The sequence below is a fragment of the Patiria miniata genome, unplaced genomic scaffold (genome assembly GCF_015706575.1).
Source record: "Patiria miniata isolate m_02_andy unplaced genomic scaffold, ASM1570657v1 HiC_scaffold_22, whole genome shotgun sequence".
Classification (NCBI taxonomy): Eukaryota; Metazoa; Echinodermata; class Asteroidea; order Valvatida; family Asterinidae; genus Patiria; species Patiria miniata.
This window is the reverse complement of record NW_024037061.1, coordinates 14,739,048-14,754,745: the sequence shown is the minus strand read 5'-3', so window position 1 is coordinate 14,754,745 and position 15,698 is coordinate 14,739,048. Positions and strand designations below refer to the sequence as shown.

The window sequence follows — 15,698 nt, the reverse complement described above, 5'->3', positions numbered from 1 at the left end:
GTAATTTTACAATATGTATTTTTTTGTGGATTTATGTTAATAAACATACATCTGATAATATGTGATCATAAAAAGCTAGAGAATAAAGTTTATAGTGTTCTTTATTTTCTGATGTTTGATGTCGACCCCCGGAAAATCCATGTCCCGATCGTAGTATGTAAAAATTCTGATCGTTACATTGGTGGAGGGAGTTTTCTTCATGAAATTTCTCTTAAACGAGAGTTGTATTTATAATAAATTGTGTAGTTATTTCCCCAGTTTTGTTTGCTGTCACAAACGTTTGTTGCACTTGATTTGTTTTGCTGGATTTGCAAGTGTTGAATATTCATTTTATGCTGTGATGTCATTGATTTGCATTTGAAGTAACGCCTGAAGGGCTCTAGAATTTGAACCATGCATCTCAGATCACTCCAGAGGGTAAGTACACATGCAATGAGACTGGAATTTAAACAATTAGTCGGGGCCTTTTAGTTATGTGCACTGGATTTTGAGGAAATGGCGTGTGTAGATATGTGTATGTAAGTGTGCCTGCCACATCTAACCAAGGATCCTAGTTCAAGGATGAACGACTCGGCCCAACTCCTGGTTAGACGCGTGATAACGGCCCGTACTGGTGGCAAATACCATGAATACTTGTCAACAAAGACCGCTGCTTGCGGTGGCTTTCAGATTTGCAGGGCTCTGCGCCCGATCTGGCCTCGAAGTCTGTCAAGCCAGCGAATTATATTTTTGAATATTCATGAGCCTACGTTTTTGGTCTTTATTATTGAGTTCTGATAAGTGATAACTCAATCACAAGATAGATTCAATTGTTTTATAACCAGGCCTCCTCCTCAGTCATGGTAAATGGATTTCCTTCAGAATCCTTTGTCATTGAGCGAGGCTGTAGGCAAGGTGATGGCCTAAGTCCGTATTTGTTTCTTTTATGTGTTGAGGTTTTGTCTATGATGTTATGTAATGACCAGAATGTTCAGGGTATTCATGTAGGCGATATTGAATTCCGATTATCCCAATTTGCTGACGACACAGTGTTATTTTTAAATGGCACAGAGAGGTCCATGTATAATGCTTTTGCTATTCTTAACCGATTTGCCAACATGTCCGGGCTGCGAGTTAATGTTGACAAGACCACCGCAGTCTGGATAGGTTCAAAGAAGGATTGCACCGATAAACTGTGTGATGATATCAATGTTAATTGGATATCGCCTCGCGATACCTTCAAAGTGTTAGGTATTACTTTTTCGACTGATTTGGAGTCCATGACTTTGATTAACTATAGTAATGTTATTTTATCACTTAGAAAACTTATTGCGCAGTGGTCTAAAAGGAACCTCACGGTTTTGGGAAGAGTGACTGTGGTGAAATCACTCCTAATGTCAAAACTTACATATTTTATTCTTACTTTACCTAACCCCCCTTGCAATATTGTTAATGATCTTAATGTTATGTTCTTTAATTTTATTTGGAAAGGTAATGATCGAGTATCCAGAAACCAGATGACTCAAGATTATAAGCTGGGTGGTTTACGAATGGTTGACGTTAGAGCATACATGGACTCTCTTAAAATCACTTGGCTGCGTCGATTGATTGTTTCAGATAATTCTGGTTGGGCATACCTGTGTCGTAAAATACTTGGTATTGATCGTTTATTGCATATAGAAGGAGGATCAATCGATTTACTCTTTGCTCGTAATGCTTTGTTTCATAGTAATCAATTTTGGGTTGATGTACTGAACTCTTGGCAGAAATTTACTCTGATTCACAAACCCTCCACTCATAGTGACGTTTTAAAAACCACGCTGTGGTACAATAACCTGATTAAGGTCGGTAATAAGTGCATCCATTATGAGCACTGGTCGTCAGCTGGAATTCACTTTATATGTGATCTTTTAGACGACAATGGTTGTTTTCTATCATTGGCCGACTTCAGGGCCAAGTTCAATGTTCGGTCAAATTTTATTAAATATGGAGCTGTAGTCCGAGCAATTAAGGTCGTTTTTAATAATTTGTTGGTGAATAATATAAACGTTCCGTTTCCATTTGTTCCCTTCAATTTTCACGTTCTTTTAAGTGATAAAAAGGGTTCTCGCAGATTGTATGATATCTTTATCTCATCTAAAAAAGTCGTGAGAAAGTTTGTGGACAAATGGGAAGGGAAACTACAAATCAATTACGATTTTGGTAAATGGTCTCGGGTATTTAATGTACCTTTCAATTGTACGGTTGATTCGAAGCTTAAATGGTTTCAGTACCGTTTAATCCACAGAATATTGGGCACTAATTCGTTTTTATTTAAAGTTAACAAGTTAGGTTCCAATGTTTGTACTTTCTGTAAGGACGAAGAAGAAACCCTTATTCACCTCTTTTGTAATTGCCGTCATGTCACTTCCTTCTGGAATTCAATTATAGATTGGATCGAGGACAAGACTAATACTGGTTTCGTGGTAGACAATGAGCTTCTTTTGTTTGGTATTACTGATAGTAGATTCAAATGTCTCAATCTTATATTTTTAATTTGTCGATTCCACATTTACAAAATGAAAATGAGTGACAAACGTCCATCCTTTGTAGCTTTTAAAAAAGATCTCAGGAGGTACTATATCTGTGAAAAATATATGTCTGTTGTAAATGGAGTTGTACAGAAATTTTATTCAAAATGGGCAAATTATTCTGTATTGTGTCAAGAGTAATCCCTTTTGCTTAAGTTGTTATTGATTAGATCTGTATCCTTAGCCAGTACTGTATTTGTTTGTCAATGGATGAGAGCTGATTGAAGAGCAATAAAATGTTATCCCCGGGATAAAAAAACAAAAAACAAAAAACATAACCATGATAACGCATAGCACAATATCTTTAGCTTTAAGATGAACAATGAAATGTCGCTTTTGTTTCATCGGTTCGGCATCCTATCTCTCTAAAACTTTTTAATAAAAGCCTAATTAAAAACGAAATTTGGGTAAACGGTGTTCTCCTCGAAATTTGACGTTTATTTCCCGGGTAAATACTTCATCTATGACGACAAAAACTGCACAATACCATCCGTTATATCCTGAAGTATTTTTTTTTAAAATAATTTGGAACAATTATATCTTAAATAAGGAGTAGTTTTGCTTACAGTTTTATGAATATTTCCGTTTTAGATGTCATGCAAAAAAAAACCCGACAAAATGGCACTCGTGAAAATTCGCGATTGCAAGCCAACGGTATTAATGCCGGTTATCACGCGTATAATATAACCAATTAAGGCAAGTCCGCTCGGTGCATTTTGTACTGGAGCTCAAAACATTTGTTTATCCTCGTTTGTAGGATCCGTGGTCTAACCATGATCTGCAGCAGTATTGCTTATGGCACAAAGGGCACCAGGTTGCCGAATGTGCCATTGTATCACACCAACAGCCACAACGACCATGGTCAGTTGTTTTGCTGCCTTTTGCAATTGCAGCATCGCCAGTGCATGGTCAAGCTCTTTCCAATTCTTAGCAAGCTTTTCTACTCTTTCATCGGAGCCTTAATGGCTCTTCGGGTTCTGCGATACTGTTATCCTGATTTTTGCTTGCTTGACGAGTGCACGTCTTTTGGGAGTGCCGTCAGATTCCCCAGTTAATATCTTGGTTTATTAAATAGCCCTTCCCAATTTTCTTTTTCGGGGGGGGGGGGGGATGTCTGGCACCTTATTACATATCTGTTGCCGGGGTGTAGCAGGGGGGTTGGTTATTATTATTTATTCACACATTTACAACGAAAGCCTTGAAGTTTTAATTATCACATTACACTTTCACAATTAACTTCAAAGGTACGTCATGGAACACAAAGCAAATTAACATTTTTTTTTAATTCTTTCGAAGCTTAAAATGGACTTATGACGAAATTTGTCTTTCGACCCTCTCCAAACCATCCCTTGCCATCGGTTGCACAGCCCTGTTTGGGCCACAGGACTTTCGGCATTCTGTTCAAAATAAGTATACAATTAAAAAAAATGCCCACCCCACACAAACAGTCTTACTGGCTGCATTTTAGTTTTAAAATGACTGACTTATTTGACTTGTCTGGCCAGCTCTCAAAACTGCAGAAATGTTCCACCGCTGCACGCTGCGCACCCCATGGACACATTTCTACCCAAGTTTCAAACGCCAGCGGTAAATTTCATGAGAAGACGTGCACAGTATTGGTCGCAATTGCATTCACATAATAGCTTGGGAAACATGAGATTAACACATTATCATCATCGTCACATGACCAGAATTAATGTTTGGTAGATGATCACTTTAACACCGGTTTGCCCCCTTTTCAACATTTCAATCCCGTGGCCTGGCAGCTAACCTCCCACAGTCGTTTGGCGAGATGGTCGTCCTGAGCCAGCGCTGCCGGTTCCGCCACTGCACAGTTGTCGAAATAACCGCCTGAGAATTGTTGGACCGACTCATCCAGTGCGCAGTGGATTGTAGTCTGAGCTCCACCCTCTTCGTCCAAAAGGAACAACCTTGAAAAATATTGAAAATTGATAAAGAAACAATCGAATCAGTAAAATGTCCATGACTCGAGGCGATGGCACGACTTGAGTCCAACTCGAGTTGTCCATTTGGTGCACATCTCTAGTTGTCTCTAGGAGGGCCTGGCCTTGTAGCCGAGCGGTTAGAACGTGGAGCTAAGGAGTGGAAGGTTGGCGGTTCCATTCGGACCAAAAACGGGACAACTCTCTCTGACGACCCAACAGTAAAAAGGTATCTGATTCGTTAAGGGAAGGTAAGACGGCGAGAGGAGAGGAGATGGGCACTGCCACTCATATGCCGACACAGTGGACCTCTAACATCCCACTGCCCCTTCGGCCAGTAATCGCTATGGGACCTTAACCTTTACCTCTAGTTGTGCATCCTCCGTTCGTACCAAACAGCAAAAGCTCACGGGCCTCTAAAAGCAAAATGGGCATTCTGGCCCAAGAAAGGATAGGCCCAGTAACTTACCGCATGGCGCCTGGTGTTAAGAAGGTAGTGATGCACAGTGGCCGTGATGAGGGAAAGGTGCCGGTGTGCACGGTTCACCTCCCTTGCCTACAATTTTGGGAAAGCAAATTATCGACAACAAATAACTCACCACAACAAGGGAGACAAAACGTAGTAAATCTTGTCCCATACTGGAGAGAGCGTCATGGATTTATGCCATATCGGCGTGTAGATGAACCCGGGGTGAAGGGAGACCGAGACGACACCGGCCGGCCCGGCTCGCCTGGCCAGCTCCCGCCCGAAGAGGATGTTGGCTACTTTGCTGGTGTGGTACTCCTGGAGGCTCGGGTAGAGGACGGGGGAGGCCCCCGAGGGGTCAACCCGGGTCATGTCCATCTCCGTCTCGTTGGTCACGTGGTGCGCGATGGACGAGACGGTGACCACCCGGCCGGGGGCGCTCTTCTTCAGCAGGTCCAGGAGGAGATTGGTAAGCAGGAAGTGGGCGAAGTGGTTGATGCCGAAGACGGGATGGAAGTTGTCCTCGGTGGTCGAGCCGGGCACTGCAAACCCGATACCTGTTGCGAGGGATTTTATCATTTTAGCATGGAATTTAATTGTTAAAGATATAAACACAAACTGTCCCCGCCACTGACATACGTGTATCACACAGAGCTACATAGTGCGTGCTTAGTACTGTGGTTCTGGCTGGCTAGTGCACTTCATTCCAATAATTATTACAGTGCCAAGGACTAGTATGCCAAGCTCCGTTCTAAAGAAGTTCTAGTGTACCAGACGGGCCAGGCATCTTCATGGATGGGCAATGCAGAAACCAGTGCTTTGCAAATTTGTATTTGAAGTGATTTAAGAGTACATGGGCACGCCCTCTGTACGTCTTTGGTTGGTCATGCGACAGTCCCGCCATACAAGGCTAATGCTGTTCCAGTTCAGGGAGCTCTAAGGACTATTCATTTGATTCAGAAAATTGGCTATTCACTGGACGATTTATCATGCATGTGGCATAGACATTCAATGACGCTAGTGGTTAATCCTATATTTCATACTTTAGGGCAAGGGTGAGACTAGCAACATGAACCCACAAGTGACAGTGAATGAGTGAGTCAGTGAGTGAGGCCGTGTCCGAAACGGGCTTCCAGAGCTACGGCTACGTCTATTGTCAGCGCGTCCCCGCGTATTTTCAATGGGCGCAGACCTAGACCTAGCTCTAGACAACTGATTCGGATGCAGCCTCAGTCAGACAATTCGGGCGATTCACAATGCAGAGCGGCACCAATAGTTTGCCACGGAGAGTTCATTTTTCCCAGTGCATTGTGGGAGATGGTCGACAAATTCGCAGCGCGGGACATTTGAAATTGTTCGTTTTTTCCGGTCAGTAGTTTCGTAAGCGTATGATTCGAGTATATGTTTGCCCTTTTCTTTTCTTTGTAGCAATAATGGTGATTTTTGGTAAGGCGGCAGAACGCTCTGCCCCAATCTATAACAAATTAGCTCAAGTGTCTACTGACACTCATTCAAATGGGCCATATTTTGTCGACCGTAATCTTTAAAAGTTGACTCTCCATGGCAAACTCTTGGTGGCGCACTGCATTGTGAATCGTCCGAATTACAGGACTATAGGCCGGCCGCTGATGGACCAGCAAAAGTCTTCTTTTTTTTGGCTTATTAGTTACAATTGGAAGACGTTAAACGCTCTCTGTACCTGCATTGTTAACCAGAATGTCTAGCCTTTTCTCTTCTTCGGTGATCTGTTGAGCGAAGTCCCTGACAGAACGCAAGCTGGATAGCTCCAGCTTACGCGCCACAACCTCCGAGTTGCCCGTGCGCGTCTTGATCTCCTTGGCGGCGTCTTCACCCTTCTGGAGATTGCGACAGGCGAGGATGACTCGGGCACCTCGCCGGGCAAAGTCCAGGGCCGTTACTTTGCCGATGCCAGAGTTTCCTCCTGTTTATCATTATACAAAATTGGTTAAGTATTATTAACTTGTAAATAAGCAATTTAAGAATGACCAAAATTATTGTGATAATCATTGTAGAAAGTTACCGTCTATAACATTACGATAAGTCACAAAATGGCGCCTTAAGTCACGTGACATTCTATTGTCCAATCACGTTCAGTATCCTGATACCTTTTTATTTCCTTTAGGGCGGGGGTGGGAGGATCAGTTTAAAATTAATTATTAACTTGGGGTCTTACGCTGTGATGTTGAAATTGGGACGAATGTTTTTGGACCAAATTTCGAGCGGGGGCACACGGGGCGGGGGCAATAGCCCTATCTGAATTGAAGGAGGGCTAGAATGCTCCCTCCGTGTCCGCCCACATCCGGTTATCCTTGGTTTAGGCATATAGGCAGCATTACAAGTGAATTCTCTGGACCCAAGTTTCAAGATTCGAAATTGTTTGTAAAGTCTCAGTATTCAAAACATGTGAGCTTTTACCTGTAATGATGGCGGTCTTGCCATGTAGTTTCACGTCTCCAGTGTACACGCATTGCTTATGGAAGAACGACCAGTAGTACACCGCATACAATGCCACCAGGACCGTCGCGACCCATTTCAACTTTCCCATACGTGAACCGTTATTGGACTCAATTTAGTCGACTCCTTTCAATGAATGAATGAATGAATGTATTGATGCAAGAGCTACGAAACCTCCACGGTAATTTTGAGGTCAGTATCATAGGTTACAATGTCTGTCAGAATAGAACTTGGACCGACACCCTTTCAGAAAAGATTTTTCTAGCCTTCAGATTTTTGCATGATATAGACTACAATGCCCGTATAGACTAGGCTATAAATAAACATCCAGTTTTTCATAATCTGTCAAAGATTAGTGATTTGCCCTTTGGAGTTGTCGTCCCACGTGGCCTTGTGAACGTATCCTGCGAAATTCGGCGAGGGACTACGAGATCTAAAAACATGGTGTCTTTTTTGACACCCCTGTTTGTTTATAGTCTGGTTCCCACACCAAAAGATTCTGACTATTCCTGATGAATCTTAGGTCAGGCAGCCTCCGTGGCTAAAAATAAACATGACGACATTGATGGCCCTTTTCAAAGCTTGGCTTCGTTTCCGATTTCGCTTCATCGCTTGTAGCTTTTAATGTTCTGATCGAATTTTTAAATAAATCACTTGCTTCGTAATATCATACAGTTATGATAATACAGTTTGATGTTTCTGTAAGATAACATTGACTAATGTTGATCTGGAATCTTTAAAATTAGGCACCTAAATAGCACTGTTATAGCAGGCGGAGCCGAAGGAAGACCGAGTTTTGGAAAATCTTGGTAACGGTTGTCAAATTTAAAATTGTACATGACGCAGCAAAAAGTTCCCCCATACGATCCAAGTATATTTGATGCACATAATCGGCGTTGAATTTCAAGTTTTCTAAATGAAAGCAATGAACATTAATTATCAACTCATTTGAAATAAAATTAATAAGCAATTAGCAGTTAATTAAACCTATATTATATACTCGGAAATACTCGGGCGCTATCCGATTGTCGACGAAACGACTTCGGCAAGCTTCGGAAATTTTCGGAAAAAGGAGGAATTCCTCCCGTTTTAGTTGCACGCTCAACATTTTGGATACGTATGTGCAAATTATGAATAGTCTGGTGCCGTCCTGTGCTTTACTACAGCGTTTTGGGGTTTTTTTTGGTGGTGTCTGGGGTAAAAAAAGAATAAATTCGTCGCGGCTTGAGTTACGAAAACACGATGCTTTTCAAAGTTTAAATGTTACAGTTTTAATGTTCTCCAGCCAATATGCAGTATCATATTTCATATTAATATGAGCAAATTAGAGAGGAAAGGATTATTTTAGGTGTGAACGTAATAATTACAATGAACGTGAAAACACGTTATACACGTTGGAAATAACCACACTTCAGACTAACGTTCATTTATTTGCACGTGACCTCCTACCGGTATACAATGCATTATGGAGATCCATTTTGGTAACATTACTTTTTTGAGTACAAGATGTGTTTTTTTAGAACATTTGTTTTATTTATTTGATTGTTTGATCGAGTTTGAATATAGACACTTGTTTTGATCATATGCAGCAGGACATTATGGTGGGCTTGTTATTGTGTAAAACAAATTTTGAAAAATGGACACATTACGTTTAATGAATAACGCTTCACGGCAGCTTTTATTTCTTTTCGTAAGTGAAAACAGGAAAACTACTCTGCAGTCTTATTAAGAAGGGATTAGCATTAATTAAAACATTCTAATGACAGAGATATTTCGACAAAAGTGCCTGCACTTGTACTTGAAATGTATGTATATACAAAAACTGTGAAATAACATTTCTTACAGCAACAATCAAGATTTAATCGTCCTATTTAACAAGTATTATGTTATTGAGTATGCGAACTTGTCCAAAGCATCTAAACTTTGAATACAACACACACTTATTTGCGTCAGTTCTCTTCGGCTTTCTAAACCTACTTTTGTTATTTACACTTTTTACATACAAAATAACTTTCGGCTAACAAAGAAAATTGAGTACTGATAAAAGTGAGATTTCCCTTGCAGTTCACTAGGTACCAGATACCGACCTGGCCGTCTTCACAAGTTCCTCAAGTAGTCTCTAAGATTTAGAATCGAGCTTGAGACAAACTTGAGACCTCAGACAACACAGATGCTGTATCACTGTGGATGGCTACACTGGTCCACGTTACACTCTTAAAACTCACACCCTTTGAACATTGTGACTTGGTCCCGCATTCGACTTACTATTATAGCAGCCATTTTGAGCCAAGACTACATAGTGTAGTCTCCTCTTAATTCGCCTTGCACGGTTCAAATCAAATTAATGTTAAACTTCAAAGTCAAGGTGGCCTTGTTGAAAGACCACTGTCTGCAACTCGTGTTAAAGTACATCCGCGTGACAGAAATTGCACAATACATGTATCCCGCCATGCGCTTCTTTGAACTTTCAAAGGCAATTATTAACACATCTCCCTTGATAGGTTGTATAAAGTGACTGTCGACTTTGGAATGATGTGTGATTTACACAAACTTTTCAATAAGTTCGTGTCAGGTTGATAGTAGTGCAAGTCCATATCCGAAAGGTCGAAGGTCAAAATATATATAAAATCCTTCAAACAATCTCTAAATGTGAAACATGCCTTTTTACAATGTGTCTATCATTCTATAGTGCCACCGTTTGACAAAACAAATGGTAGATGAATGTTCAGCAACTGGTGTAATTTCTGATCTGTTTGTTTTTAGGAACTTACGTTTCTCAATAATTGCATAAACTTCATGGGTTTAAGAATAAGGCAGACAAGGCACTTCCATTTGCAAAAACAATTGCCAAGAAATGTTTCTAATTTGGGTTCTTTTCAATTTTCAAACGGAAGCAATCCCTTTTCTAAGACTGATTAGCATACAATCAGATTAAAAACAGATGTTGCTTTAAGGAATGAAATGAAGATGTTTTGTTATACAGGTGTACAAAATAAGAACTTATTATAAACACGGAATTTGCCATTATTTTGCACAGGGCGTCCCAAAATACCTGCAACATTTTTTTGCGAGGCTCGAGTTAGCGTCGCCGCGGAAACACGTATACGCCATTATTTTTACTTCATTTTAAAGCTTGGTATCTTAACTTTATCCCTGGTAATTATCGGTTGGATTTTCAAAGGGTTTTGAAATGATTCGTGTTCTAACAAAGGCATGTCAAAAACAAACTCAACCGAATTCAAGGAAAATCAATCATGCACATTTTTTCTAACGTGGAAATGCTTCATCATGTTCATGATGTGACGATCTCGTCGCCTTTTACTTTCTGTGTTTTCTATTCTTTTCGATTCACGCCGCGGACAACACCTTAAATGAATTCACAATATAGTTCTTTGTTTCAAGTTCAATTTTTAAATTCACGTGCAAGTATATACATGTTGTATGTACCTATTCAAAAAGCGCGCTCCAGTTTGCATCTGATGTACCGCATCATCGATTTTCCTTGAAAACTGTTTAGTTTGTTTTCGACATGCCTTTATTTGAACACGAACAATTTTAAAACTCTTTTAAATATCAAACCAATACTTACCAGGGATAAAGTTCAAATTCCAAGCTTTAAAATGATATAAAAATAATGGCGGTACGTGTTTCCGCGCCGACACTAGCGCCTCGCAAAAACAAGTTGCGGGTATTTGGGACGCGCTGTATATAAAGAGGGCCATCACAACATTATACAGTAAGATTGTTTTAACTGGAAAAACATTAGTGCAATAGTCCGTTATTTTATTAAACATTATCAGTGACGTATCCAGGAACAGAAAGCGCAGTCAAACACCCTCGTCCCGCTTTTAACAACATTTTTTACGGACGAAAATATCCAATGGACCCTTAAAAGTCTTGATTTAGTATGTTAAATCAGAGACTCAGTCAGTCAATGACTCAGGGTTAGTCAGGAAACACATGATGACCTTCCGGTCTATCCAAATTATTGTTCCTGTATACCCCCAAAACCTGGACAGGCCACTGAACACAATGTGCATCACATTATACAGGAAGTTCCCATCAGAGGTCCTAGACCTATTAAGGCTACTGCTGGTTTTTGTTTTCAGTACTAATAACGTGAATTCTCAGTAATTCTCGATGCCAGTGGCTTTACAGCTGATATCCCAGAGCTGTGAGGCGACCTTCTCGTCCTGGGCCAGCTTGCTCGGCTTGGCCAGCTTGCAGTTGGCGAAGTAACGGCCCGAGTAGGATGTGATAGACTCCTCCAGCGCGCAGTAAAGAGTCGTCTGGGCACCGGCTTCTAGTGAGATGCAGAACGGTCTGGAAAGTAATAGATCAAATAAAAAGTTAGAAAAAAGAAAACAAACTTCTGAACACAACTTTTGAAAAAAAAATCATCAATAAACTCGAAATATTGACTGATTTCTCTAGTTCTTGAGAACTGACTGTGATTCTAATCATTGCGGAAACAAACACACGCAAGTGTGTATTTGCCTGCAATCTGGGACTCCCTGTTGTCCCTCTTTGTTCTTTGTAAAACTTTTTAGGAAGACCTACCATAGTTTTTGTATACGATCGCCAACTAACTTTTTTTGTAACAGGTCTCATTGGTTTTGTACACGTTTTCTAATCGAGATCGTCCTCAATTTGGTTCCTGTCCTCCATTCATCGCTGATGTTGCACGTGTGTTTCCTCGATTTACACCATAAACACTGACATATTGTTTGAAACTTCGCCTCCACTCACCATAAAATGATCAGTTGGTAATCAAGACATCCAAATAAACAAATACGTAGCTCAAAACACAATAAGATTCATTAAAAACAAAAGGTGACAATGCACCTTATTATAAGCTACATTTTGTTTGCAAAATAAACCAAAAACAAATTCAAAAGGTCTGATGATGCACCAAGCACTGCAAAGAGACTGACTCTTAAAAAACAATCCACAACAAATCCTACCTCAAAATGTTTCGGGAGAAGAAAAGCAGCAACTCCCCGTGCAGTCTGCTGGAGCGCGGATGCAAGATACTGGTGTCGACCATGCCAGGGTGCAGCGAGTACGCCGTCACGCCCCGGCCTTCCACCTGGCGGGCCAGCTCGGCAGCGAAGAGGATGTTGGACAACTTGCAGGTGGCGTAGGCCACGGTCTCCTCCCACGCCTGCTTGGACTGCAGGTAGCAGAGAGTGTTGACCATCTTGTGGGCGATGGAGGAGACGACCAGGACCCGGCTGGGGGCGCTCTTCTCCAGCAGGGGTAGCAGCAGGTGGGTCAGGAGGAAGGGGCTGAGGTGGTTGATGCCGAACTGCAGGTCGTAACCGGACTCTGTCTTCTCGTCACCATGGCAACGGGAAACTCCTAGGATAAACAGACGAAATTCGAAAACCTCATCATCGATACTTTCATCGCTGAATACTGCAAATGAAAAAGCTCTGGTAAAAAAACTCCTAAAAGAGGCGAATAATTTCAAAACAAGATTTACATTTCACGGAGCTACCTCTTATCAGTAAATTAAAATGGCTTGTCGAAGTTTGACTACTTAGAAAGAAAAACAAATCCGTGTTTTAAAAAAAAGGTGCCATTCCGCTCTCTAAAAAAAATACTGATCTACATTACCTGTTTTACTGAATCCACAAGCGAAAGGATACACTTCCAAGTTGATCAAGTACAGGTATACTGAATTTCCGAGACTGACAAACTCGAAATATCCACTTAATAAATATAATGTATCTAACACATGACACTCGATAGTGTAACTAAGACAAATAATGATGGGGCAAGCTCGCTCCCACCCCCGCCTTTACCACCCCGAGGCCTGTTCAAAATTAGTTGGGCCCCCACCCCTTCCCCGAAACTGAGGCACCCCTAACTCCCCCTTGCATAATGGACCCTGAGTTACGCTGCTCTATACTCACCGGCGTTGTGGACGAGGATATCCAGCCGCGATTCCTCACGGAGTATCACCTCAGCGAACTGCCTCACGGACTCCTGCTTGGCGTTGTCGAGCAGACGGAAGACCGCCTGATCGTTCCCCGTCAGCTCTCTGATCTTAGCGGCCGCTTCCTCCCCCTTGGACGGGTTGCGGCAGGCCAGGATGACCCGGGCGCCGCGACGGGCGAAGTTGAGTGCCGACTCGAAGCCGATGCCCGTGTTAGAACCTATGACACCAAGCAAAAAAATGTCCAGAAATTGGGCCCTTTTTGCATTAAGTGAAATTCAACGTCCAACAAAAAAATGTCCGGGATTGGGTCGCCTTTAAACCTACATTATTTCAACAAATACGAACTTACATCACGTTCATTTGAAAAGCCTCTAGGAGCATGACATTATTTTGAGGCCCTTGTTCTTTCAAAAAGAAGGTAACATTGTGGTTTCGAGATCTGCTGAATTTAGAAAAAAATTATCCACAACCTTGCAGGATTTTAAGTGGTAGCGACAAACTTCAATACCGACTAAAAAAAACGAAGAAATGTTAATCAGGCCCAGAACCATGAATATTTATTATTACGAACAAGAATCACAAATAAATAATTTTCAAGTTTTAAAAGAACATTTGCCTATATCAACTAGAGACACCATTCATCCTGTTACTGGTTAAAAAAATCATTGCATGATCGTGTCTATGTATTTCGTTAATGAAAAAAGAGAAACTCATTATGGTACCTTTTGACCACAATCTCCGAGATTCCAGGCAGACCTACAAGCTCACGATCATTTAAAGAGTGGACATGTTTCCCCTTACCTGTTACGATGACGGTTTTCCCGTTCAGTGTCGCTGTGCCCCGGTAGAACGCAGGCGTGTTCCACCGCCTGAACGAGTAGACAGCCAGACAGACGACCGCAGCGAGTCCCACGTAAACCTTCCAAGTGACATCCTCGTACAGCTGCCAGTAAAAAGCCATCTCAACACGATCTCAAGACACTCAGTGATGCTGTCAGGATACGCCGCAAGTAGTAATGTACTGCTCATGTGGTTTTCTTCTCTCTCGAATCTCCTTGAACTCTTCTTGAGATATCCTTGAGAGTTTTTGGCTCTTTGTTCTCAAGATACCGTTTTAGTTGCTCAGATTTTTGTTGTTCTCCGAAGTTACTTGAGCACCACACTGCAATCGACGCTATCGGGTTCAGACTCCAATCTGCACCTCAAGTTTTTAACACAATGATGCTTTCGTTCTGTCGGAGTGCATTTGACCAATATTTTTTCCGTGTTTTCAGGCCTAAAAATAAGCGTCTATCTGTCTTATCGTTACCAACAGCACTGAGCAAACATACCGTGCTATTTTAAGTGCGCTATGCCGTGGCTAGCGGGTTGAATCAACCTTAGAGGTAAAGTTGAGAACGCCCTAAAAAAAATTATTCAAAAGTGCACGAACAGAAGTATTTTAAATGAGGCCCGCGGGAGGACGTGAATTTTTTTTTTTTACCGTTTTACACTGAAAAGTCCGGGTCAGTTTTGACACGGAATCATATCCCGTCATATTTGACCTGATACTTTTTAGGGTCAAATGGACACTTTTCTGGGTCAAATATGACACAATTTGCCAAGGTATGGCGTGTCAAAATGACCAGAAAATTTTTGCCCGGAAAAAGTGTCAATTTGACCCAGACGAGTATCAGATCAAATCGGAACCGGATTCTGGTTCCAGTCTGATCCGGGACTTTTGAGAGTGTTGACGTATAAACTATCTTTGAGGCGAATGCAAAAGGGGTCTGATGCTTTGTGAATCCCCGTGTGAACCAAAAGCACTGTGCCCCAAAGACGACTGCCATGCAAAAGGTCTGTGGCGTGGCAGGAAATCAAAAGCGAGGTAGACCTACCTTTGGAATGACATTCCAAGAGCAATAGAAATTGCAAAACACAAGCAAATTGTAATCGGTTATTTAACAGTCTTCCCTTGCCGTACTGTGCCTTTAAAGCAGTATTAATCAAGTGCTTCTGGTGACAACGTCAGCTGATGAAACAGAATGGCAAAAAGTTTCTTGAACTTGACCCGCGCTGACCGCCGCTTTGGTGCACCTGCATGCACGGCCCGAGAAAGTTCGTGGACCTAATCTCTTTCGTCAGCGCAAATTTCCCCAAAAGTTTCTTCGCCCATACATACCTACTGCACATAACTTCCTTCAGTATTCCATGACGAACTTGGCCGTCGTTCTACGGGTTTGCACTTCAAGATAAAAAGCGTTCTATAAATATCGACCACTGATATGAAATCTAAACACATCGGAGTCCACAGGAGCACAAACAATAGGACACTATAGAAA

The 15,698-nt window shown here is 41.6% G+C and overlaps 1 protein-coding gene and 1 pseudogene across 1 annotated transcript; both read right to left on the bottom strand.

The window, feature by feature from the left end:
• Window positions 1–3,708: 3,708 nt before the first annotated feature.
• LOC119730257 lies at window positions 3,709–7,684 on the bottom strand (annotated as a pseudogene).
• Window positions 7,685–11,028: 3,344 nt separating this feature from the next.
• Window positions 11,029–14,604, bottom strand: LOC119730256 (retinol dehydrogenase 12-like). The gene is made up of 4 exons (XM_038203063.1): window positions 14,179–14,604; window positions 13,352–13,594; window positions 12,398–12,794; window positions 11,029–11,756 (listed from the first exon to the last, which is right to left on the bottom strand). Exons 1-4 carry the CDS (start codon window positions 14,336–14,338, stop codon window positions 11,561–11,563), a joined length of 996 nt encoding a protein of 331 aa, XP_038058991.1. The 5' UTR covers window positions 14,339–14,604; the 3' UTR covers window positions 11,029–11,560.
• Between the last annotated feature and the right edge of the window lie 1,094 nt (window positions 14,605–15,698).